The 25,400-nt window shown below is 38.6% G+C and overlaps 1 protein-coding gene and 3 long non-coding RNA genes across 7 annotated transcripts in view; 1 reads left to right on the top strand and 3 right to left on the bottom strand.

Annotated features, from left to right (window-relative positions):
* The window catches only part of LOC148153795 (uncharacterized), a 186,741-nt gene extending 171,338 nt beyond the window's left edge, over positions 1-15,403 (bottom strand). The window contains exons 1-3 of one of the 3 annotated variants that reach the window (XR_015766357.1): positions 14,661-14,723; positions 14,477-14,591; positions 13,891-14,412 (exon numbers count right to left, since the gene is read on the bottom strand). This is a non-coding gene — a long non-coding RNA (uncharacterized LOC148153795). Of the gene's footprint in view, positions 1-13,890; positions 14,413-14,476 lie in introns of those variants that run through there. The other 2 variants (XR_015766358.1, XR_015766356.1) reach the window with 2 other exon arrangements.
* nudt13 (nudix (nucleoside diphosphate linked moiety X)-type motif 13) lies at positions 1,195-21,275 on the top strand. Of its 2 annotated transcripts, none has more exons than XM_088016467.1 (9): positions 1,195-1,962; positions 8,372-8,520; positions 8,594-8,736; positions 9,232-9,339; positions 9,443-9,549; positions 9,664-9,789; positions 20,228-20,339; positions 20,631-20,785; positions 21,020-21,275. In XM_088016467.1, the coding sequence occupies exons 2-9, from the start codon at positions 8,432-8,434 to the stop codon at positions 21,209-21,211; spliced, it is 1,032 nt and encodes a 343-aa protein (XP_087872593.1). In that variant the 5' UTR covers positions 1,195-1,962; positions 8,372-8,431; the 3' UTR covers positions 21,212-21,275. The 2 variants fall into 2 exon arrangements, with proteins under 2 accessions (XP_087872593.1, XP_087872594.1); XM_088016468.1 differs by lacking the exon at positions 1,195-1,962 and adding an exon at positions 7,300-7,779.
* LOC106913168 (uncharacterized) lies at positions 3,374-4,275 on the bottom strand. The gene is made up of 3 exons (XR_015766355.1): positions 4,150-4,275; positions 3,618-3,836; positions 3,374-3,503 (listed from the first exon to the last, which is right to left on the bottom strand). It is a non-coding gene; the product is annotated as an uncharacterized LOC106913168 (long non-coding RNA).
* On the bottom strand, positions 16,120-17,026 carry LOC148153794 (uncharacterized). Its single transcript, XR_015766359.1, has 2 exons — positions 16,764-17,026; positions 16,120-16,474 (listed from the first exon to the last, which is right to left on the bottom strand). It is a non-coding gene; the product is annotated as an uncharacterized LOC148153794 (long non-coding RNA).
* Positions 21,276-25,400: the final 4,125 nt, after the last annotated feature.

Below are 25,400 nucleotides of genomic sequence, written 5' to 3'. Positions count from 1 at the left end.
GAAGATGCCTTCAGCACTGCGGAATATTGTTGATCGGATCGACGGACTACTGACGTGAGGGTTCGACAGACTTTTCGCAAGTAAGATGGACATATTACTGTGTATTTTTGTGATTAGAATATTACTATACTGTATTTATGTCCACTGGCGAAATACCAGCTAATGCTAGCTATAGTGCTTGGTGTTCAGCCCCCGCTCTGACAGCTAACCGAGATTCCGTAAATCTTAAAATGTTTCAGTCATTCTCCAACATTTAGATTATCTGATACAAGAGCCTACTATAGAAATGAAACAATATTATAAAAATCATAAGATTCACCAGCAAAGTTTACACAGATGACAATGGCTATTATTTAATTATTTAACTCAGTCAACGTAAGATAACTCGAAAATGTCCCGTTTTTGTTTTGAAGGTTTCCTACGACGTGAGGAAGAAGGGAGAGACAGATTCACTGCACAGCACGGATGAATCTCGTATCGGATTTTGTACCCAATCTCAGCTGCTGAATCACTCTTAAACCAGAACTCGTAGGCTGGAAAACATTATATATATATATATATATATATATATATATATATATATATATATATATATATATATATATATATATATATATATATGTGTGTGTGTGTGTGTGTGTGTGTGTGTGTGTGTGTGTGTGCGTGCATAATCATGCATAGCCTAATGTATATTATTCAGTATTAATGATTATTTATTTATGTTTGTATACTTATATAAGTATGTATTGATAAGACGAGAGCGGTCCATTAGGCGTCTGTCCTTTTATTATGTCTATGTGAGAAACGGCCCGATCTACAGAAGACGGATCCTTCGAAGGCCACGAATATGGACGACCAGAAGAGAGAAGCTGTAGCCTCCGGCTAGCTGCCTAGCCTCCATCTCGGCGTTATGTTGCTTAGCAACCGTGACAACGTGAAGCACAGAGCAGCGAAGGAAAAAAAACGGACTCAGTTGTTTTTTACTCTTTATTTCTGTATTATTCTTCACCTTTTGTAATAAAGGTTGTTCCATAGTAAAAAGAAAATCTGTCTGATTCTAAAATGTTTAATGTATACAAGGGATATTATTCATTTTCAAATACTCTCCAGATCTCAGGTAGTAAGACATTACAGTTAAATAAACTATGTTTGAAGGCTTAACTTTAATAAGTCAAACCCATTTGCTCAGGAATAAATTAAATACTTTATTAATATCTACATGGAGCGCCCGGCCAGCTGACAGCTTGCGAGTGAAGCTGGCTGTTAATGCAGCGGGAGAAGACATCTCCGAAAACGTCGGAGCAATATTGGAAGTAGGTGATTTATTAATGAACCGAGCAGATATTTCAGATCTACACATCTACATTCTCGCCTAAAAACATTGTAAAAAATAATTTTGTGTAATTTTAAGTGTAATACAGCAAAAATTATTTTGTCGCCATTGCTGCTTTTCTGAACACCCGCTTTAAAGGATGCAGAGCCTGAATTCGGACACAGCTATTTTTTGTTAGACTCCCCATAGTGGTCTGGAGCACTTCCGTTTTCAACACTTTTTGTTTGCTGCATTTCATTCGGGGGTGTCTTCTTTTTTGTTTGCTGCATTTAATTCGGGGGTGTTTTCTTTTTTGTTTGCTGCATTTAATTCGGGGGTGTTTTCTAATTCGGGGGTGTTTTCTTTTTTGTTTGCTGCATTTGATTCGGGGGTGTGTCTTTTCTTTTGTTTGCATGTTTTCTCTTTTGCTGCGCATTTGCACCTGTCGGCCACCGTAGGTTTTCAGCAAAACGACACAAGCAGAGAAGCTGGGCTTCATCTGACACGCCCTCTTTTTACTCGGTACACGCATCGAAACCTGGCTTGGATGTCCCGTCTATACTGCAGTGAACGTGATTAACCAGCAGGTGGAACCAGGAATCAATCAGCAGCAGAAGAAGAAGAAGAGATAAGTGGTACAGAACATTCAGGTACCGGACACACGGGCTGACACTCAAACACAAACAGCAGGCCTTTAACTTGCAACCACAACATATGACTGTACACATCTGACCCACTGGATGCTGCTCCCTGTCACAACCGAACCTTTTGGTGGGATTACTGACAGCAGGTCGACACAGAACTCTGGCATAACAGACCAGTTGCTTTGGGTTCCTGCTCAGAACCATCAGTCAGGAGGTTGACAGGAAAACAACAGAGAATTGTTTCACAGAACCAGGTTAGCGGATTAAGCCGGTGTATTTTCCGGATATCCTGGCTTAAATCTCGATTCGGTTTCACAAAAATAGGTAACCCAGCTAGCATTGAATGTTTGGAGCACGTCCGCTAAACGTTGTCTTGAACGTCCGTGATTACGTTTGATCGACGTCCAAATGAAATTCCAAAAGACGTCCGCGGGACGTTCACCGGACTCAAAATCGACCACCATTAGACTTTCGGCGGACTTTCGCATTTTATTCAAAAATCAAAAGCTATATAATGATTATGCTATGTCCGTGGAAATGCTAACATAGCAGCAATTTTATTGGAATGAAAGGTTTTCATGAGGAACAGTTGTCTTCCATTACCATGGGATATTAATCCATTGTAGAAAAGGAAAGCTGATTGTCTTCTGTTTCCAAGACATATTAATCTAATGTAATAAATTGTAAAATCGATGACAACCACTTAAAAACACTTGGCAAAGAATTTATTAATTTTATAGTATTAACATTAAAGACTACCCACAACAAAATATGATAATCACATTTATTTATACATATGTACCAAAAAGACATGAAACCTTCTTAGAACAAAGTAAAACAGCACAGTATACATTTTAATACAAAGGGTTTTTAGAAAAGACATTCACAATAATAAAAAAAAATCAAAGCAAAGTCAGCAAAGTAACCCGGTACTTAAAAATATAATTTTAAAAGAAATATTTACACCAGAACTTATTTTATGAGCGTTGACACATGCACAAAATAAAAAAATTAAAAAAAATAAAAAGAAAGACAAACCAGACAACCTTGAGACTTAAAACTTTTGGTGTTCTGAATCCGACACTTGGTTCTTTGGTACAGCCTCTGAAAAAGAGACAAAATATATATTTTTAAATTGAGACATGTATTCATAGTTTTATGAAACAAAACATTTCATTGGCTACAGAGAAACATGCATAACAAAGTCCAGCTATAGGACAATATACAACAATTCACACAATTTTAGACTGAAAGGCACATGAGATTCTGCAACAGACTGGCGACCTGTCCAGGTGACCCCGCCTCTCGCCCAGAACGTTAGCTGGAGAGGCACCAGCAACCCTCCCGACCGTACAAAGGGACAAGGGTGTATAGAAAATGGATGGATGAGATTATACTTACTAAATATTTCAGTCATCAGGAGCTGGTGACCAGAAAGACGTCTCTCTTCACCCAGTCTGAATAGATCTCTGCTGCTCTGCTTGGTGGTTTGAAAGGATCTTGGATAAAATGTTGCAGACAGCAGAGCAGGTCCCTCTGAGATCCAGCTAAAAAAGTAACAGAGAATTTAAAAGTTAATATTTAAACAGTACTGCACCTGATGGAAGGAAAGAATAATGTGAAGAGAAAGGCTAATTATGTTTTAAAAAAATTATACATACCATTTATTTCTGAACAGCTCCTGATTCCAGTTTTTGGTTCAGGACTTCTAATTTCTCTGCAGTGGAGGCTGGAAGGCCGAGCTCATCCAGTGAGTCCATCTCTTCAGCAGAACCAGTGACTGTCAGACGGGTCAGAACGACTCGCAGCATCCCGGGGTTTCCCAGGCAAACTTCTTCAACTCCTTAAGGCTTTGAAGACGTTACACAGAATGCTTCAGTCTGCAAAGAATAATAAAAAAAAGCTGTAATGTAAAATAATTTATTATAATGTAGACTGGGGGTGTTCAGCCCTGCAGGTCAGGACCCTCTGTCCTGCTTTAGATGAGTCTCTGCTGCAGCTCACCTGGATTAACACAGGAAAACTAAAACAGACAAAATTCCCACCACACAAACCTTTATTTACATGTAACTCTCTTATTCATGTCGTCAACTAATCAAATCCAAAAATGCCTTACATCTATAAATAATTTAATTAAAAATATGATACATACACAAAGTGTAGTCACTGTTTTTACATGTAGGTTAAATTTACCTGATAGAGGAATTTCCAGTTGAAGGGAGTCGGTTAGTGGAGTTACTGGTTGGACTAAACAGCTACAGGTGAACACAGAGCAGCTGGTGGATGAGATGGTGAAGGTGGAGGACAGGTGGGAGGCTGTGGCTGTTGGTCATGGGGGAGATTTTCTGGATCTGTGACTTTTCCTCAGAATCTGATCTCAGTTCACCTGTAACAAAAACATTTAATTAAAAACCTGCATAAACATCAGTGTGATTTATTCAATTAATCAAAGTTTTGTCCAATAATACTTGATTATCATGTATTTCTAAGTGGTCTGTAACTCTGTAGTAACTCCTAAACACATTGAAGCAACATAAAGGGATCAAACTGAAGGAAATCATGAACAGCTCTCTCTCTCTCTCTTTGCAGCTAATAATCCTAATTACTGCCTTACAAAAACTTTTTACCTGATCCTCTTGGGCTTCTGCTTTGAGGTCTGACATCTTCAGCCAGACGACATTTCTGTATGACTTTCAAGTTGTCACCTGAAATTACATATGAGAAAAAAAAAATAATTACTTTAATCAAATAGGAAACATTCACATAAAGACAATAATGTCCATTAAGAAATAGTATGACCAACTCTGAGCATCCTCTTCATCAGAAAAACAGTGTCTTCAGTCAGAGGCTGTAACACAGACTGCTACAGGAGGTCCTTCCTGCTCACAGCCATCAGCATCAACAACTCTTTGAAGGACCTTGAAATAATAAGATAAACATTAGATCTAAATGGCAATTTAACTAACACTGAATTAAACAGAACATCACCCAGTAGTTTGTGCTGTGATACCAACGAATGTGCTATTAATATGTCTAGCTGCATATTATTTTGTAGTTGATGATCCAAAGTGAAGGAAAAGACAGTCAGTGTTTACAGTAGCTCAAGATAAACCACAGGCTCAATAACAACATGCTACTATGGATCAGACTGAACATTTAGATTTTTTGTTAATTCACAAGAAACCATTAACTAGTTTACATTAACTAGACCACTTCAGTGCTTACTGGTCCTCTAGAGCAGGTGTCCTGCAGCTCTTAATGTCTCCCTGGTCCAACACACTTGGATCCAACAGCTGAATCTCCTCCTCAGTGCAGTCAGGTTCTCCAGAGTCCTGCTAATGACCTCATTATTTGACTCAGGTGTGCTGAAGTTGAGACACATCTAAAAGTTGCAGGAGACCGGCCCTCCAGGCCTGGAGTTGCCCACTCCTGCTCTAGATTCTGCTGTCAGTTAGATTCCAGCTATTGATTAAAAATAAATTATTAAATTCAAAAATATTTAATTAATTCCAAAAGAAAATTAAATGGTGTAACTCCCATTACCAGCTGCCTCTCCTGGCTGTGTTGGAAAATGTCAGTAAGCTTTGCACATTTGGCAATACAAAGTATTAATACATTTATTTTCTTTAATCTGGCTTTTTAAAAGGACAATGTAGAACTCAAGTTTTTAAATGTTATAATTTTATGCGCTGAAAAAGTTAATTCCCACTCAGCTTTACTCAATGCCAGCAGCTAAACTTCTCCTCAGTAGTAGGCATGCGAACTGACGCCATGTTTTTTTCCTACAGCCCTCAGTATATGAACGAAGCGGTCCGTTCAGACTCTCCTGATTACCTGCTTATCAGTTATGTTGACTCGGTGGCCCAGGACAAAGTAACATTAGGGGGAAAAAAGCAGGACACTTCACGTAGATAAATATTTCTGGTCGAGTCAAACTTTATAGTAGAGGTTGGGAAGTCATGAGATAATGGCGCCACGTGCTCGAAACGAAGAAGGACGAAGCTTAGCGAGATATAAACGCACAGAAAAGGCATCGGCAACAAGTTATGTTGCTTTTTACGCTTTAACCACTTGCCAGGTTAGAATATGAAAGAAATAAGCATGGAAACTAATAACTTACCGAACAAGGTAGATTCCATCACTTCTGTTGCTTTTTAACTGCATAAATCCGAGTTGGGAAGTGACGTCACTCTGCAGAAAATTCATATTTTCCAAATGGAAGTACTTCTTGGACTTTTATTTAAGTATTACTCTCATTTGAGATACGTTTACATTGCGTTTGAATAAATGCAATGTAGATTATGCAGGAAAGGAAATGAGAAAAATCGGACTTAAAACCATTATTTGAATTGCGAGGATAATGTTTAGACGGGCGTAGAGCCCCCTATTGGCTAAATAAGGTATTGAAGCTAGTAACCCAATTTTTAAACGACACACACGGACGAACAGATGACTTTCAGACAACATTCAGACGCTCTAAAATGACAAAAAAAGAGATTTTGTCATAAATATTAACCACCATAAAGGTTTTAAATATATTAAAATTCGGCGAACGTCAAGTCCGAACGAACGTTTGTTTATTTATCTATTTTTTATTAAGACATAGTAGAGACGTTTGCATTAGAATAACAGCAAGAGTAACAAAAAAAATCTTAAAAAATTATTTTGTAGGGAGAAATAAAGCTCTTTGTAATGCCTCCGTTTTATTGGAAGTTTTTTTAAAGCAACATTTATGAAAACGTCCGGAAGACGTTCAAGAACGTTCAAACAACATTCGGAAGTATGCACTTTGTATAAGAAGTGAAAAATAAAAATTTGATAAAAAATAATAAGTCATAAAAGCTTAGCGAGCTTAAAAGTTTTAAAGAAATAAAATCTAAATCAAGTGAAATGACAGCAAAAAAAGAATTGTATTTGGGAACGAATGTTCAGAGTGAATGTTCAGACAACGTTTGCTGAACGTCAGGTCCGAACATTCGACGTTCGACTTTCAGACTACGTTCACGGACGTACTCCGAACATTTTCTTGCTAGCAGGGAACACATAAATTACCGTGGCGATTTCTTTTGTGCAGCTAACCTGCTCCAGACCAGGCTAACAGTCAGCTTAATTAAACTGTCTTTGCTTAAACAGTTAAACAAGAAATTGTCCCTTCAAAACAAAAACTTCACAACTCAAAAAAGAAGTTAACCATCGGTAAAGCTAATTAAATTCGATATAGCTTATACATTCTAAGTTATTTGCACACAATGTACTCAACATTTCATCCACATACTTCCCAGATACTGCAAAAGTATTCTTATATTTAATCTTGACCTATTGTGTTTGTTCTGTATAAATATTTCTAAGAGGTAGGACAGAAAAAAGTAACATGAGTGAATCTGCTGTCAGATTAACATGTTATAATATTGACTTCCACTGTTCATTTATTTGGCTAAAGTTGTTTAATAGAGCATATGACAGGTATGATTATGATGTTTTTTTTAATTCAAGAATGGTTTAGAAATTTATATTTTACGCTATATATGCATTCAATTGATCCACTATTGTTTCCTGTATTGGAGCAGGAGGATTTTTTCCCCTTAGCATGATGTGCTTCAATTCCTCATAATCCTCAATATAAAGATGATCTCTTGTTCTCTTGAAATCTGTGGACACATATTCACCTGAATTACTTCAGCCTGGGCTGACACAGTTGCACCTCCTGTGCCTGGTTTGGTCTTTGTGAAACAGGCGGTCAACAATCGACTCAGTTAATCCAGTAGGAATCGGCCAGAACTCCAGCAAACTATCGTGAGAAACTTGTACAAGAAATCTCAAAAGGTTTGACCCATGTCCTACAGTTTTTAAAAGACAGTTACCCCAGATACTGACCAAATGTACGTACATTTTTGAAATGTAGAATGTAGCTGCGGCAAGAGCACACCTTTGCGCTCTGACACAATTGCGCGTAAATGTTATTGTTCTCAATAACCTAACATTTAGCAAATACAATTAATTTTGATTATTCTGACTGATCTAAGAAGAGATAAGTTTGGTCTGATTTAATTTCAGACAATGAGAAAAAAATCTGTGTGTCTATTTAGTTGCTGTATTTAAACTTCTGGTTTCAACTGTATGTTAGAGGGAATGACTATTTAGTGTAGCATAGTTCATTTTCATAGTTCAGTACTGCAACTGCAAACAGAACTTGTTTTTAAAATCCAAATCAGTCATGTCGTAAAGCATGAAATATATTATTTTCTGATCAGACAAAACTTTGCTTTTCTGTAAAATAGCACCAGCCTTGAGCTGTGTGAGTGTGCTTCACAGGACTGGGCTGTTGTGTGTTGCACTTAAGATGAACAGTTTATCTTGTTTTTCTTGTACCATCACTACTCTGTGTACCTAACTTTACCTTGCTGTCCTTCTGCAGGCAGTAGAACCAGAGCAGCCTTTCCATAGCTCTCAGGTTCAGAGCGTGATCCAGTCCAGCATGTCGGCATTAAGGCCCCTGAGGACCCTTCTGTTTGGAGGACATTACAGTCTGACCCGTTTCTGCTCAGGCTTTGTGTCCAGAATTAGGTTCAGGAGCTCACATGCAACTGATTGATTGATTGATTGATTGATTGATTGATTGATTGATTGATCTCTTTAGGTACATAAACAAGCTGAAGGAGAATGATGCAGCATGTCTTTCAGCACTGCAAAATGGGCACATTTTCCTGTTTCATCGTCTCATGCCGCTGCTGCAGTGCAGTGCTCCGGAAACCTTTAGACCTATTGCTCTCAGCTACTCAGGTACACAACCTCAGAAAATAAAACAAACCTCAGATAGACATCCTCAAAAAAGGAAGTACAAGATCAGTCACCGAGACAAACCTCTGACCCAGAATGATACAGACACAACTTGACATAGTACCTCAGACCTAACCCTAATGTAGAACCTGAACATCCATTATCTAACATAGATATCTTTAAAAACAATAATAGATTTTATTTATAATGCCCTTTGCATCTTTAGATCACAAAGGACAGTTAAAGAGAAATATCTTAAGGCCTTTTTTCAAAAACAGTCAGTACATTGTGGTGCCCTCAGAGTGTCAGGTCGGGCATTCCATAGACATGGAGCGAGAAGGCTCTATCCATGGTTCCTAGTTTGGTTTTGGGTATGTTGAGAAGGTCTGAGTTGGTGGAGCGGAGTGGGGGTCACCAGGGGAGCAGGTGCTTATCTCCAGCAGTCAATGGGCGAGTAGCAGGGTAACCTGATGATTGTTCTTTGGCTTTATCTTCTAGAAGTCCAGTCAGTTCTGCATAAAAGTGGTTCTGATGGATCCTTGCTAAAAGAATCCATCCTGATTGGCTGTTCTGAGCAGAACCATGCTCAGTTCTGTCTGGATGTGGGTAAGAGCATGTTGGACTCTTTCTGTCTGTCACTTCAGAGTTTGAGAAAGTTTTTGCCTGATTGAGTTCTGGGGATTCTGTTTGGATTCTGATATGTTTTCAGGAGAATTGGATCCAGCAGCAATCTTAAGGAATTGTAAGGGAACATTCATGGATCTCAGGAAAGCTTTCTTTCTCCTAGAAGGAGCTGAGGCACCTCTAGTCGCCAAAGTGAGTAACTGCTGCTGGACTTTCTTGTTCTGTTTTTTGTGATAGACCAGAACTCCAGATTTTCTTCATGGAATCTAATTCGTGTTCTGGTCCTGATATCGGTGTGTTTCACAGGCTCAGGCTTTGCTACGTTGGCACCAGATTAACAGGTTCTGTGGCGCTACAGGACAGCTGACCCAACGGAACCAGGCTGGAAGCCAGAGGGCCTGCAGCAGCAGCTCTATTGTCTACTACCCAAAGGTGTTAAAAAAGAACCAAATAGGGTCAGAGTCTGTCTTAGTTAAAAATCTGTACTGGTTCCATCAGAACTAATCAATTCAAAAATCTGAACAAGGACTGTCCTGGAATGTTATCCCAGAACCAGACCAGGGGCCTCATGTATAAAGCGTGCGTACACACAAAAACTGTGCGGTGCCATGTTTTATGCACAAGTCAGCATGTATAAAAATGAATGTGAAGTGAAAGTTTGCAGCAGCCACGCAAACTTTTTCTGTGGACAGTAACAAACTATAAAGCACCAAAATTCACCTAAATACACTGAAATTTGATTCTATCCAGTGTTATTTTGTCTCATAAAGATGTAAGTCATTGGTCTGTGCGCCGAAGCGCATGAAATGCATCTGCAGAGTACGGTAATTTAATTCTCACTGAAAAAGAAGCAGGGTTGAATCAGCAGATTAACTCCAAACAGGCCAAGTTTGATTATGTTTAAGGTTGATTAAGTTGTTTGTCTACACAATCACACATATTTAAGTAGCTGCGGCAAGAGCACACCTTTGCGCTGTGCCACAATTACACGGCACAACGTGATTGTGGAGTGCTTTGGCTCTGATGGAGAACATCACCAATAGAGGGATTCAGGGGAGCGATTGATCAGAGATCATATTGGTCTGCTGGGAAATGTTGATGAAAGTCCAGCTGCAGTCATCCTTCAGTCGAGCCATGCCCACTTTGTGAATGTGCCTTTATGGACAGAAATCAGCTCTATTCTGTAAATGTACAACACATGATTCCTCTAGTTAGAATAAACATCCAAATTCCCCATTCAAAGGTCTCTCTGACACACTGTCTGTCTATAAATCCCAGCTGAACACTCCATTGTTCAAACAGGCATTTGCATGATCCCTTTATTTACATTTTTTTTATTTGGATGTTTTTCTTTAAAATGTATTAGTTTTTATTTTTTATGAGTTGACCTTGTGTGCCCTGAAAGCACCTTTTAAGTAAAATATATCATTGGTATGTGCGCCAATTATTATTATTATTAATAATAATAATATATTATATTATTATTATTATTATAAATATTTATACTGCTACAAGCAAGGACCGTTGACATGGTTATTGCCTCACGTGGTGGCAGACCTCCGGATATTTATACTAATTTACAGTGATTCTTGAGAATAGGGACAAAATGGGTTTTAATTTTCCCATATTTTTTTTTAATTATTTCTCAACCTTATGTATGCAAATATGACAAATAATGTTTAGAAAATATGAAGATGCTAAGGTACAGGCTCCCAGTTGCGAATTTTTAAAAAAAAAATTACATTTTTAATCGACCTGACCCAAAACTTTGTCATCACCATCTGACAAAAATAAATCTAAAATGATTTTTAAAATACTCCATTAGTGATATTTTTACTCAATGTACAGACAAATGCTTCTCAAGAAATAAAATAAATATTATTTAAAACAAAAAACAAGAAAAAGTCCATCTGATGGAATTGACAGTGCATGACGGAGTTGACATAGAACTGAAGGTGGTGACAAACTAGTGAGTAAAATGAAAAACTTGGTTCATGTGAAGTAATGCAATTCATGTAAAATACATTAAAATGAATTAGTTGCACAATTAAGTGAGATTTGACAACAATTTCACTGAGAGTCAGAAAAACTCTGACGGAGTTGACATCTGACGGAGTTGACGAAATGCCAAACTACCTCAATTTATACGATGTTACTCTGAAGGAGGCCATATTGTAGCTCGTCAGGTCCATGAAATCTTTACATTATACCAAAATTAAGCTTTTATTTCGCAAAATTTCATCAAAGTTTTGTAAATTGTCAGTTATGGAGTTGACACATCATGGTTGTGACAAACAACTTAGGAATAAAACAGAAGAAAAAACTAAAGAATAACTTAAGCTAACCGGAGCTAACTAGCCCTCCTAGCAAAGGAAGAGAAAAGACAACGTCATGGGGTCCTCAGAAGTTCTGGTGCCCCCTAATAATGCCTGATTTTTTTTAACATTCTTTTCATTTCTGACGGTGTTGACAAAAACTAAGGACAAATTTCAACGGAGTTGGAAAATATCTAAAAATAATTTTTAATTCAATTTATCGATACTTTTATAATTATTTATATGACTACTTATACTTAATTGTCATAATATATAATTTTAGTATTTCTTTAATTGTTTTAAACTATAAGAATGTATTAAGTTCTGCTCCTGGACAAGGGCTTTTACAGGCATCATCCACCGACTACAATGTTTAAAATAAAAAAATATTCAGCAAAAAAAAGAAAAATATACATTGTTGTGCTCACATGACCCAGGTTAGTTTAGTTAGATATTTGAAAAAAATATATTTTGTGTATATTTTATTCAAATTTCATGCTTTATCCATAGGACCTGTTTTGTCCCTATTCTCAAGAATCACTATGTATTTATGGGTGGCGCACTATTTCCCGCAAGTTGAGATTTATAAAGGAAAGGTACACAGGTATGTGTGTGTGCATAGCTTTATACATTCAAATTTTTTTGTGCGCCACACTTTTCTAAATTTATCCATATGCGAGTTTTAAAAGTGTGAAAGCTGCGCACTCTATGAGGCCCCAGGTCTGCATTAGTGACTTTTCTTGCCCCCTGAACTTTTCCACATAGTCCAACCACAAACTTTGAAGTATTTTTGAGATTTTATGTGATAGTCAAGAACCAATTAATACATAATTGTGAAGTAGGATGTATGTATAGGTTTTGATCTAAACCAGGGATGTCAAACTCATTTTAATTTCTGGCAACATCAAGATTATGATAATGTGGTTCGGTGGATAGAGTAATTGTCTTGTAATTGGAAGGCTATAGGTTCAGTTCCAGCTTCCTCTTGCCCAATGTGTCCTTGGGCAAAGCATTTAACAGAGGTGGGGACTCGAGTCACATGACTTGGACTAGAGTCTTGACTTGAAAAAATGCTCAAAGACTCGGACTTGACTTTGACTTTCACACCATTGACATGGGACTTGACTTGAAGCTGTTTACTTGAAAATACTTGATATTTTACCCAAAGTCTTAAAATTTAAAACACATTTATAAAGTGGCCCATTAATTCATTTCACTTATTCCGTATTAACAGGCGCATACCCTCCTTCGTTCTCTTTTTCTACACTCCGTATGTATGTGTGCGTAAGCTGCAGCACAACCAATCAAATTAACAGGATTTAAAAATAACGGGAGCAGGAGGGGGAGGGGGGAAGGAGAGACGAAAAAACGCTCAAAGCAGATATACTCCTGTGAGTAATTTCTTTTGGGTACATCAGTCATGAAATATCCAATTAAAAACGGAGTGAAACATGCAAAACCAGGATCTTATATGGAGATACAACTTACAACTGTTCGCCATTTCAAGTTGCAGAAAGAGGTAAGCGTATGGAGTTAGATTTGTTTCACAATTATTCAATCAAAAAAAAAAAATCATGTCAAACAAAAAAAGTAGTATTCAATCGAAAAAAAAATCATGTCAAAGCAAAAATCAAAGTTTTTTTTTTAAACTTTTTTGTTTTTGGTCGAGTCTCTTTTTTTGGTTGAAACTTTTTTTTTTGGTTGAGTCTTTTTGGTTGAGTCTTTTTTTGGTTGAAACTTTTTCTAAGTTTTTGGTTGAATTCGTTTTCTTGCTTATACAACTTTATTTGCTTTGGGGAAGCTTACATGAACATTCTGGGCGGGGCTTAAGGACGAGCGATGTAAGACGTGTTCCGATTGGTTAGCGCTGACTAAAGCGGATGACTCCCTGAGATCTCAGAACTCTGTCCCGAACTGCAGGGCTTCGGTGACGGGACACAGAATGTGAATGGTAAGTAATCTTCACAAAATTACACCGTTTAGCAGGTTCTAAAGTGTCCACCCTGTTTCAAAGAAGAAATCTTACTCAACTTATGACAACAGTCACATATTTTGTCTGCCGTGATCCCCGGTAGCATATTGTGCTAGCTAATGTTAGTGTGGCGTTCAGTGGTTTGGACTATACAATGTGGTTTGTTACCAACAACGTCACCTGGGGTTTTCACCCAGGAATTAATGAAAGGACACAGGTCCGGTTTTGCAAAAGCGAGAGACAGGCTTCAAGACAATAATTTATTATGACAGAGAATAAAAATACCTGTATCTGAACAAAAAGAAAATTCACAAAATAAATCCAACTAGGCTTACCGGTGGATACGGCCAGGTCCTGGATGGTAGGCTCCAAAGCAAAGAAATCAAAACAGACACCCGTGAAGTCACTCACTCCTTGTAATTCCCTCCACCTATTGGTATTAATCACTGCACAGTCACACCAAAAAGGGATTTTTTATTTTTATTAGAAAATAAAAATAAGAAAAGACAATTTGTTAAAAATACAGGCAATAAAAAATAAAAATATCTAAATAAAACCATAAAAATCCCTGTGCTCAACAGGCACAGCAACATGAGCAACCCAGTCCAATCCAATCCGAAATGAATGCGATCAGCCGCTCCTTGTTTCGATTTCGGAAGCTGGGAGGGCGTGTCCCAGGCAGCCGGTCTCTCTCTCGCAACCGCTAAGTAAGCAGTGACTTGGTGCGGGCAAAGCAGCAGCGTTATGTGTGGCAATCAGTCGAGATTCCTAAATAATAAAACAGTTTAAAATAAAGGAATAAAACATAAGATTTGTCACTCATTCCACCTACCGATTAGGCCAAGCTCTCCACACTTGCACCCAAATGGGAACGCTCAAATGTTGGCACTTTTTACAGGAACCACCTCACCCACGATCAACGTGGAGGTAAAGACGCCCGTCCGTTTCTGTACATAAAAGGCTCTACATGACTACGATGTACAAGCAGCTGTAAATACGCAGGTAGCCAACCTCACCTGTACTCGGCGCACAGACAGCTCAACCGGAAGCGCAGTGCGCGATGTGTCAACAGCAAACAACGTCAGACTGGAGCTCACCTCTGCTTTTATACTGAGCGCCCTCTGGCGCTATTGGCCCACTTGCAATCACCCTGCCAGCAGGTGCAGTCTCCACCTCTTCCTGCCACATTCGCACTAGGTAAAGTTCATAAACTAGGCTTGTGTAATATTCGCCTGTCTTTATGTTGAATTCGTTAACCAGCGCACCTCTGTCGAGTGGCATTAAGCGTGGAAAATACCAAATATATCTGGAGGAAATATGTGTTAAAAACTGTTGCGCAATCCTCAGTGTGTGTGTGTGTGTGTGTGTATATTTCCCCAAGTCAGTTTATTTAGTGGTCTTAAAAATAATGCCTCTTCTTCTATGTTACATTTTTTGCATTATTTTTAGTACAGATAATCGGCGTACTGTACTGTGTCTGCTGGTGGTTTAAATTGATTTCAGCTACATTCAAAAATGTATTCAGATTTTAACATACATTTTCTACTTACTAAATATTTCAGTTTACTCTCTCAGTAACTTCAGTGTTAAACCTCTGCACTATTTTTTTGCAGTTTCTCTTATTGTGATACAGTAACTGTTTCACTTGAACATTTAATTTCCTGAGATATAGTCAATTTATTTTCAATTAAAACTCTTAAAAGACTTTAGGATTTATTGGGTTTTGATTATGTTGTCTAGGTAAATATCATCACTTACTCGTACTTTTTTAATTCATTTTTGTTTTTCAGATTTGCGTCAAAGCTTCTTGTTGCGTTTCTGAGCCATGATTGAGACTCTCCATGATGTTCACCCAGGACAGAGGGGAACTCGTATCAACTCCACTCCATCGACCTCTTGAGACCTTCCTGTTGTTAAATTGCTTTTCCCTTGGATCCAAGTACCTGCACCTCGCTGACCAGTAGTGACCATCAGTCCACAGTCAACTGGATCATCACAACATTGACTAACTTTTTATTTACAATTAGGATCTGAAAACCAGAGGACCAGCTACGCAAAAATCTACCTGCAGACTTTAAGCAGCTACCCTGACACTGCAGTGATCCTGGACTGGGCTGAGCTGCTCTTCCTCTCTCCTCCAGAGTGACGAGTTTTCATCACCAGTAAAGACAAGTTTGAGTAACTGCTGGAAAGTGTATTATATATTTTCAGTGTTCATTTCGTTATACTGTTTGGACTTAAAATAAAATGTAATCTCTTTTGTAATACTCTACATTTTACAAACCTTTTTCCCTTATCTCAGTTGTAACATTATGTGAAGTATTTGCATGTAATTCGGCCTTCAAGCGAGATATTAAAATTAAACGCTTTCAAGTAATATTTCATCTTTTCTAAAACAAAATACAGAAAATACTTTCACAAAGTGGCTTTATTTCCATCATTCCTCTTGTGAGTTGTATAATGGAGTGTTATGGACAGGTTACAAGTATTTTTAATTATCAGAATGCAGTCATATTAGGATCATAAAGATGCAATTTTACCAGAAGAACATCTTAAAATATGGGAAGTCATTTTATCGAAGTCTTAGCTCCCTCTGACGAAACCAGCTCAGTCCAGGTGGTTCCGATACATTCAGTGGTTAAGAGGATCAACTGGCCACCAGGTCAGCATTGATGTCAAAATAACAAACAGAGCTACTGATGTAGGAGTATTTTCCATGTTGAAGAAAAGCTGAGTTTATAATGGGAGAGGGAAAATGATGCGTTTAGGTCAGCCGATGTCTCCATCCAGGAAGCCACTAAAGCCAAACAGAACTCCAGTCCAGCTCCAGCTGCAGTGAGGATGAAAGAGGGAGAAATAACAGAACGTTAACATGACAGGGAATAAAGCAAATTGGGTAATTCGCTTTTAATGTGTTCCAGATCCAAAAAGAAAAAGCTCTGATATAAACTTGTTTATTTATTTCTGCCAGGATGTTGGTGGTAATTTTTGTATTTTTATTACAATGTATCATTAACACATAAGCATGCATTATTTTTAAAACCACTAAATAAACTGACTTGGAGAAATATATTTAGCCAAACACACACGGCCCCTATAAGCAACACTCCCTTCCCTACCTGACCTTCTCTGACTCAACACTTGCTGGTCTCTCCATCCTCATGCTCTGATCGTCTGTAGCAGCTGGAGGAATCAGTAAGACCTACAAGCCTGTCCTGCTTCAGCTGCACTCTGCTGGTCATACTAGAATGGGGAATTAGGAGAACACCAATTTAATTTAATATAACACAGCAAAAGGCATGTTACATCTAATTCGGAATAAAACTAAGTACAGGACACACACCCACCAAATAATAAAAAACAGAAATTATGTGAATATCCTCCTTGGGCCTGTGACCTACCAGCTTAGTTTTACATTTTACATCTGGAAGAAAATGTATATATTTAAGAGTTATGTTGCCTCCCCTCATCTACAGCACTGATTATGTGCTTGGTAAATAAATCATCAGCACAGTCACTTGAGGTGTGGTGCAGATTAATGTGGACCTGATAACATTGGTGCAACGATCCGCTGTTTTCCCATTTTAGCTTCAATGCTAGTTAATACACACACACACACACACACACACACACACACACACACACACACACACACACAAAACAGTTTTTAACACATATTTCCTCCAGATATATTTGGTATTTTCCACGCTTAATGCCACTCGACAGAGGTGCGCTGGTTAACGAATTCAACATAAAGACAGGCGAATATTACACAAGCCTAGTTTATGAACTTTACCTAGTGCTAACATTAGCTAGCACAATATGCTACCGGGGATCACGGCAGACAAAATATGTGACTGTGGTCATAAGTTGTGTAAGATTTCTTCTTTGAAACAGGGTGGACACTTTAGAACCTGCTAAACGGTGTAATTTTGTGAAGATTACTTACCATCACATTCTGTGTCCCGTCACCGAAGCCCTGCAGTTCGGGACAGAGTTCTGAGATCTCAGGGAGTCATCCGCTTTAGTCAGCGCTAACCAATCGGAACACGTCTTACATCGCTCGTCCTTAAGCCCCGCCCAGAATGTTCATGTAAGCTTCCCCAAAGCAAATAAAGTTGTATAAGCAAGAAAACGAATTCAACCAAAAACTTAGAAAAAGTTTCAACCAAAAAAAAGAGACTCAACCAAAAAAAAGAGAGTCAACCAAAAAAAAAGTTTCAACCAAAAAAAAGAGACTCAACCAAAAACAAAAAAAAAAGTTTAAAAAAAAACTTTGTGATTTTTGCTTTGACATGATTTTTTTTGATTGAATACTACTTTTTTTGTTTGACATGATTTTTTTTTTTGATTGAATACTACTATTTTTGTTTGACATGATTTTTTTTTTTGATTGAATAATTGTGAAACAAATCTAACTCCATATAAGCGGTACTTTTCTTTCACTATGAGACAGACAACTAACTAGCTAACGTCGTGTTAGCAACTCTGGGTTACGTTGGTGTTGCCGCTTATCTTTCACTTGTATCCTATGTTTAGTCATGCTGTATAAATCCTGTGACTCAAACGTATCCTCAAATAATGTGCACCTCGTTAGCTCAGGAAGCCGGTGGATAGTGAGCGGGGTCCGGATCAGATAGCAGGTTCTGTACCTGGACTCAGGGAAGAGAGTTTCTCTCTGTGCCATCATAATGATGAACTAGGTGGAGTTCCATCAAAGGATAGATGGTGTATTCGTAAGGGTCTTATATCCCTTTCCCGTATTGGTATTTTTCCATAAATATCCCCTCCTCCCCCCACGGCTCTTACGTCAGTTTTACTACCCCCCTCCTCTGACAGCACCGGTCAGAGACATTTCACATATTCTTCTCAAATCCAAAATTTGACAGGTCTGGGTGTATTTGAAGACATCTATGTTGGGAAATTATATTGACAATAAATAAATTGTTTACTGCAGTCAGTGCAGTAAGTCTACTTTTCAGTTATAACTCTTCAAATGGTGGCGTGGATAGTCATTGCACAGAAACCCATTTCCAAGTGGTATAATTTTGCTAGAAAAACAAATCAAAATCCAGTAATTTTGCTATCCTTCAGAAATTGCTATAAAAGTAAAAAAAATGTTACAATCGTAAGGATCCTTAAGATATCCTTCAGGATCCTACCTCAAGGAACTACCTTGGGGTAGTTCTGAGTGTTTCTGGATGGTAATGCAGCACATTATTTTGTGTCTTGGTTAGAGATTCTGGCAAGCTTGATTCCCGCAACATGTTTTTATCAATACTGAGATGTGAAATTAGCTGTAGATTTAACCCTACTTGGACTGACAGATATTTATTTTACCATCACGTCCAAATTCAAAACCACTGTGCTTTATTTGCAATGAGTGCATTGCCTGTCTGATTTCAAAAAGAACACATGGTCTATTATTTACACTTAGCATAATTGGAACATTGTTTGGGAAAAAAAGAAAAGAAAAAAAAAAAACGGCTCGACATGACTTGAAATTCCAAGCTCCCGACTTGAGACTTGACTCAACTTTTGCCTGACTTGAGACTTGACTTGACTTGGTCTTTATTTGAGATTTCACTCGGACTTGAGGACAAAGACTTACTTGAGACTTGCAAAACAGTGACTTGGTCCCACCTCTGGCATTTAACATATATATTTTATAAATATGTGAGTGCAATTTAAAAATGTGGCTGTGGTGTAAAGTGCTTTGAATGGTCAAATTGCTTCCGAAGTTCAATCCATTTATTCTTGAGATTCACACAGCTGAAGTTTAATTTCTAACTAGGTAACTTCTAATGGCGGTTGGGTGCACTGGATTCTCTCGCTGAGGTTTTCAGAGCAAATGGAAGTAAATACAAATGCTTGTCTTTCTAAAAACGTTAAAACACCAGGTATAACTTTCTTCCCATTTTATAGCAGACAGCCCTTGTACTGTACTGCTGGAAGTTTTTTTCTCGTAAATGGGAATTTTCCTCTCTACTGTTGCTAACATGCATGCTCTGAATGAAAGATTGCTGTAAAGTAAATGACAACGCAAGTGATAGCCTATTGGTAATAAAATAAGATAATTTATTTGTCTCCCATGGGAGAAATTTGTCTTAGAAGAGGAGACAAAGCTGCAGTACAGCAAAGACTGAACATTGCTGTTGCAACATGCTGGTCCAGGACCTGAGTGAAGTTGGCCGCCCCACCTTCTTCAAATCAGACAAAATTGGTGTCAAACGTTTGTGCTACGTTTGTGCTGGTTGGTCCAGGAGGAGTGAATCCTGTCAATGCAATCTGACGGGTTTCCTTAGAAGCTTTTTAGATACTTTGTGTAATAAAGTGAGCTTAATGATTATTTCCTAACTAGGATCAATTGAAATGTATGTGATTTATTTTGTGAAGTGTCTCAAGGTAACATTTGCTGTGAATAGCTGCTATATAAACTGAACTGAACTGATTTGAAAGCCATTGCATGACTGAAATGAGTCTGAATTGATCCAGATCAAAGTTAAAACAGAAGCAGAGTTAAGTCAACACATATCAGTGGATATTTGACTATCAGTCTGATCAGTGAATGGTTTTCCTTCAGATGTCTCCAGTGGTGATTGTCCTGGTGTCTGATGGGAAACGTTGTTTGTTGGGCCGTCAGTCGTCCTTCCCTCGTGGGTTGTATAGTGCTCTTGCTGGCTTCTGTGACATAGGTGAGTCTCACCAGTTGTTGATACACCTAGTAATGTCCTAAAGCAGGGGTTCTCAAATCCAGGCGTCAAGGGCTGGTGTCCTGCAATTTATAAATCTACCCCAGGTTCAACACACTGTAATCACAAAGCTGAATTACCTCCTTAGTGCAGTCAGGTTCTCCAAAGTCCTACTAGTGACCTGATTGTTTGACTCAGGTGTTGTGAAACAGAGACATATCTAAAACCTGCAGGACATGATCCCAGTCCTAAAGTAAACCTGGTAGGTAATGTGTGAGTGTGTGTTGCTTCTAGGAGAGACTCTGGAAGAGGCTCTGCGCAGGGAGGTAGCAGAAGAGGTGGGTCTGGAGGTACAGAGCATCATCTACAGTTCATCGCAGCACTGGCCTTTCCCTCACAGCTCTTTCATGCTGGCCTGCCATGCCACTGTTAGCCCCACCCACTCTCAGGTGACTAGGCCTTTTAAAAGTTAACACTTGCAAACAGAGTTTCTGTTAAACTTTAGGTTAACTCAAATCAGTCGGGATAAAATAGTTAGAATCCGTTTGTATTGGAGCTCTGCTTTAAATGAGCAGATAGAAAGTAAAAAAAAAAAAAAAAAGTACTGACCGCTGGGAACTAGCTGCAGGTAAAATGTGTAGTTAAATGTAAGTCACATATTATGTGACCTGTTTTTGTTCCAGCTGAATGTGGACCACTTGGAGCTGGAGGATGCTCGCTGGTTTACTGAGGAAGAAATCACATGCGCTCTGCAGGTAAAAGCTCCACCTTGGAGAGATCATCGACCTGCTGTCTGGCTGCCTCCCAAACATGCTGTTGCTCACCGCCTTATCATGGAGTGGAAGGAGCAGCAACACAGCAAGGACACAGAATGATGTCTCAATGTGTTGAGGAACAATACAAGAACTCATGAAATAAAGTCCTACTGTATTATCCCTACCTATGTCATCTAGACTCATTCTGAGAGTAAATCATCCTGGTTTACTCATGAACTGGGCCAGAGCTGTCCAAAAACTAGCTAGCATGTTGATAAAGTTCTCCCAATATGATTATATTACTTATTCATTGTCTTACACTCTTCTCCCTAGTGGGGTCGTGAGGGGTGCTGGTGCATATCTACAGCGGTCACTGGGCAAAAGGTGGGGTCACCTAGGACACCACTCCATCACTAGGCAACAGACAATCATGTACATACACACCTAAGGAGAGTTTAGAGAGACCAATCAACCTAACAGTCATGTTTTTGGACTGTGGTAGGAGGCCAGAGTGCCTAGAGAGAACCCACGCATACACAGGGAGAACGTGCTAACTCCATGCAGAAAGACCTGGGCTGGCTGGGATTTGAACTCAGTTCCTTCTTACTGCCAGGCAACAGTGCTACCAACTGCACCATTGCAGCCCTGTTACTTATTATATTACTTATTTTATTGCTGAACTTATAAACAGAGTGTGACAGACTCAACAAGAGCTAGCTGTCGAATTTGTAGCACAGAAATGTTCACACAGTAAAAACGGATCCTTTTAGTCTCATTTCAACCTTAACAACCAAAGCAAAAGAGTCAAAAACTTATTTTTCCTCAGCCAACCGCCATAATTGGAACAACATCCAGGCTATCTTAGAAACAGATGAGATTAACTGACTATGGAGACATTTTTGTGTGTGTCCCTGCTGCTGTGTTCCTCTGGATTAAGTTTTTTCTCTGATGGCAAACATCAGCTTCTCTGTGTTTGTGTGTCTGCAGTTCTCAGAAACATAAAGTAGGACATTCTACCTTTCAAACTTCTGTGGAGCTTACTTGGAGCCCTTGTACTAAGGCAGGCCCCTGAAGGGATTCAGGCTGTGTTCCTAAAGAGACAAACCTCACAACAAATGTCATCTTGTGGCACTTTCCAGAAAAAGTAATTTTAATTCAATCACACGTAATGTTTAAAAAAATCAGGCTCTCTGGTTCTTCAAGGAATTGTACTATTTTACATTCAACATATCAAAAGTTATAGACTGACGGCATATCAGACTTGCTGTTAAATAGATAAAATTAGAACAGGACAGAGAAAAATTTAGGGAATCTCTCATTTCTGTTACATGACAATCTGACTGGAACTGAATGTTCCTGAAGCAGATCAGGATCATTCCGAGTGAAGACACAAAGTTAAACAATGTCTATATCAGGGGTCTCAAACTCAATTTACCCAGGGTCCGCTGGAGGCAGAGTGGGTGAAACTGGGCCGCATAAAGGATTCCACAAAAAACATTTTAAAAATATCCTCAAATGCCATCAACATTTAATTATTTCTCCAATACATGAACTGCAAACTTTGGCTTTGACAAAGACATGAGGGTGTGACAAAATTTAGGGTGCGTTCACACTGCAGCCTGAAGTGACCCAATTCCGATTTTTTGTCACATTGGATTTTTTTCGCCGGGCCGTTCACATAGCCACACAAATGCGACCTGTATGTATTCTGCAGTCTGAACAGGCAAACGACCTGTAAGTGTCCCGCATGCCCAGTAGAGGGCGCAATAGCGTCAGCGTTCTCAGTATTCTGCCAACCGCCCAGGGCTTAAAGAGCTCCGGCCGGGGGCCGGATTTCCGGCTTTTGACCAAACGGTCCGCCTCAACCAAACTGTAGTCCGGAGACTACAGTTTGGTTGAGGCGGACCGTTCCGGTCTAGCCCGGAGGCTAGACCGGAACGTGTCGGCGGCGACACATCTAAATTTGCAGTACCGTAATTCCGCCACACGTAGCGCTATCTGAAAAATTCCAACAGTTTCTGAAAGGGGAGACGTTTCACTTTCCAGCAAATATCGGGTTAATAAGGCAACTTCACAGCTGCAGCTGCAGAGAGTGTAATTAATCCGGGGGGCACTCGTTTAATAGACGGTAAATTGCGAAAATAACTTGCTGGATATTGAAAGTTCCGGTTGTTATGGATACATGGGTAAGTATATCATCTCACAGGACATTTAAAGAACTTCTTACAATTAAAATAAGGAAGATTTATTTAGTCAGACGTTTGAAACTTAGGCGTAAAGAGCTCCGTCTGGGGGCATTGGACCAAACGGCCCGCCTCAACTAAACTGTAGATACAAAGATGTCTGCCAATCAGAATTCTAGCTCCCGAGTTCTTGACCAATGACTGTAAAACGTTTTGTAGAAAAGAAGTTCATGTGTTCTGTTAAATCAAATGCGATATGAAAGAAGATGGAGTTTGTCTCACCCGGTTTGAGCAACTTCCTAAAACTGTATTGTGTAACATTAAAACATGTTGCAACTGTATCGATCATAGACATAATATAAGGATAGACGCCTCATGGACCGCTCTCGCCTATTGTCGCTGACGAGATTTAGGGCGGCCATCTTGGAGCGGTACACCACTCTACTCAGCGTTATGTGTTTAGCAGCACAATGACGTATCAGCGCATTTAATCGATCATAACACACTTTTTTGTTACTGGAAACCATATTCAAACATCTATCAAAGCTACATTTATAAACAATTGTATTTTTTTAAGTATGTTTTTAATACATAGTTCATCATATTTAAATATGCTTAGTGGCTATAACAATAGAATAGGAATGGAATATTCTGATATCGATGTATGAAGAGCATATTACAAAGCACACAGGCGTTCATAATTTATTTAATAAATTATTTAGTAATATCAATACATATTTATATAACTATACAAACACTAATAAATAAAGATTAATAATGGCACAAATAAATGATTAATACTGAATTATATATATGTTTATGTTTTTCAGCTGACGAGTCCAAAATCCGATCCGAGATTCATCCGTGCTGCAGTGAATCCATCTCTCTTTATAGATATCTCCCTCTTCTTCCTCACATCGTGTCTTTAGAAAACTTTCAAAACAAAAACGGAAGATTTAGGATGTATCTTACTTTTGACAGAGTGAAAGAATATAAATAATAGTCTTTACCACCTGTGTAAACTTTGCTGGTGAATGTTATAACACATAATATAAGTTTTATAATATGTGTTATATTGTTTCATTTCTAATATAGACTCTTGTGTCAGATAATCTAAGTCAATGTTAGAGAATAATTAATTTTTTTAGATTTACGGAATCTCAGTTAGCCTTCATAGCGGGGCTGAACCCATATTACACCAAGCACTGGTGTAATATGCGCTGGTATCTCGCCGGTGGACATAAATACAGTAAAGTAATATTCTAATCACAATATATACACAATAATATGTCCATCTTACTTGTGAAATGTTGTCTGTGGAGCCCTCACATCAATAATCCATAATCCGAACAACAATATCCCTCAGTGCTGAGGCATCTTCTGCTGTTTGGATTGAGCAAAGTAGGAGGGTATACCGTTCCAAGATGGCCGCCGTATTTCCTGCGCCGGAGCAGCCAATGAGGGGTCTACTCTTATATTATGTCTATGGTATCGATGGCAGCTCTTCTTCTTCTATTCAGTGTTTGTAGCTTTTGGCACAGCTCCGCTCCTGCTAGTAGTAGCTTCGCCGCATCAGGTCAGAGTTACACCGGCTGATGACGTTGCTGTGATTCACTTTGTCTGGTGTCTGATTTTCTAATATTTTATGTTTTATTGAGGATTTTTGTACATATGTTTTGGCAGTTCTATGATCATGTCAAAGCAGCAACTTATATTAAAAAGTGTTTTATTTCCGTCTGGATGCTGCCCGCTTCCATGGAAGGAAAACAGAAAATCGCTCTTATAAACATGTAATTACTAAAATCACGATACCCTCACTTTGTATCCCTCTGAAAAATGAACCCATTTAAATAAAGAAATCCCTCCATGGGTGATAACACGATAGAGAGCGTTCATTTTATAGCGTTAACACCGGTGCTGTAAGTGGTCCGGTATGAAAAGACGAAGCTGAAGTTTGTTTTCATTTCTAGCTTCCAATAGCTAAAGGGCGATTCCACTTAATTTTTCACTACTTTCCGCATCTTTAATCAACTCTAGTTTAAAAACTACTACACCTAGACACTTCAAGCAGAATATTAGATTATTCTGCTCTAATAGCAGAATATTTAAAACCATGTTTGGGATTT

This window comes from Poecilia mexicana, unplaced genomic scaffold (genome assembly GCF_051168715.1).
Source record: "Poecilia mexicana isolate PSO_F unplaced genomic scaffold, ASM5116871v1 scaffold_19, whole genome shotgun sequence".
Classification (NCBI taxonomy): Eukaryota; Metazoa; Chordata; class Actinopteri; order Cyprinodontiformes; family Poeciliidae; genus Poecilia; species Poecilia mexicana.
Note: the sequence above shows the minus strand (reverse complement) of the source record. Positions and strands in the feature narration are given on the sequence as shown.

Excerpts from the sequence above, each read along its gene's own strand:
- nudt13 (XM_088016467.1), top strand. The coding sequence starts at position 8,432 with ATGTCGGCATTAAGGCCCCTGAGGACCCTTCTGTTTGGAGGACATTAC. Across the intron at positions 8,737-9,231 it reads TATTGCTCTCAGCTACTCAG|AAGTCCAGTCAGTTCTGCAT; the intron begins GTACACAACCTC and ends TTTATCTTCTAG. Across the intron at positions 9,550-9,663 it reads AGGCACCTCTAGTCGCCAAA|GCTCAGGCTTTGCTACGTTG; the intron begins GTGAGTAACTGC and ends TGTGTTTCACAG.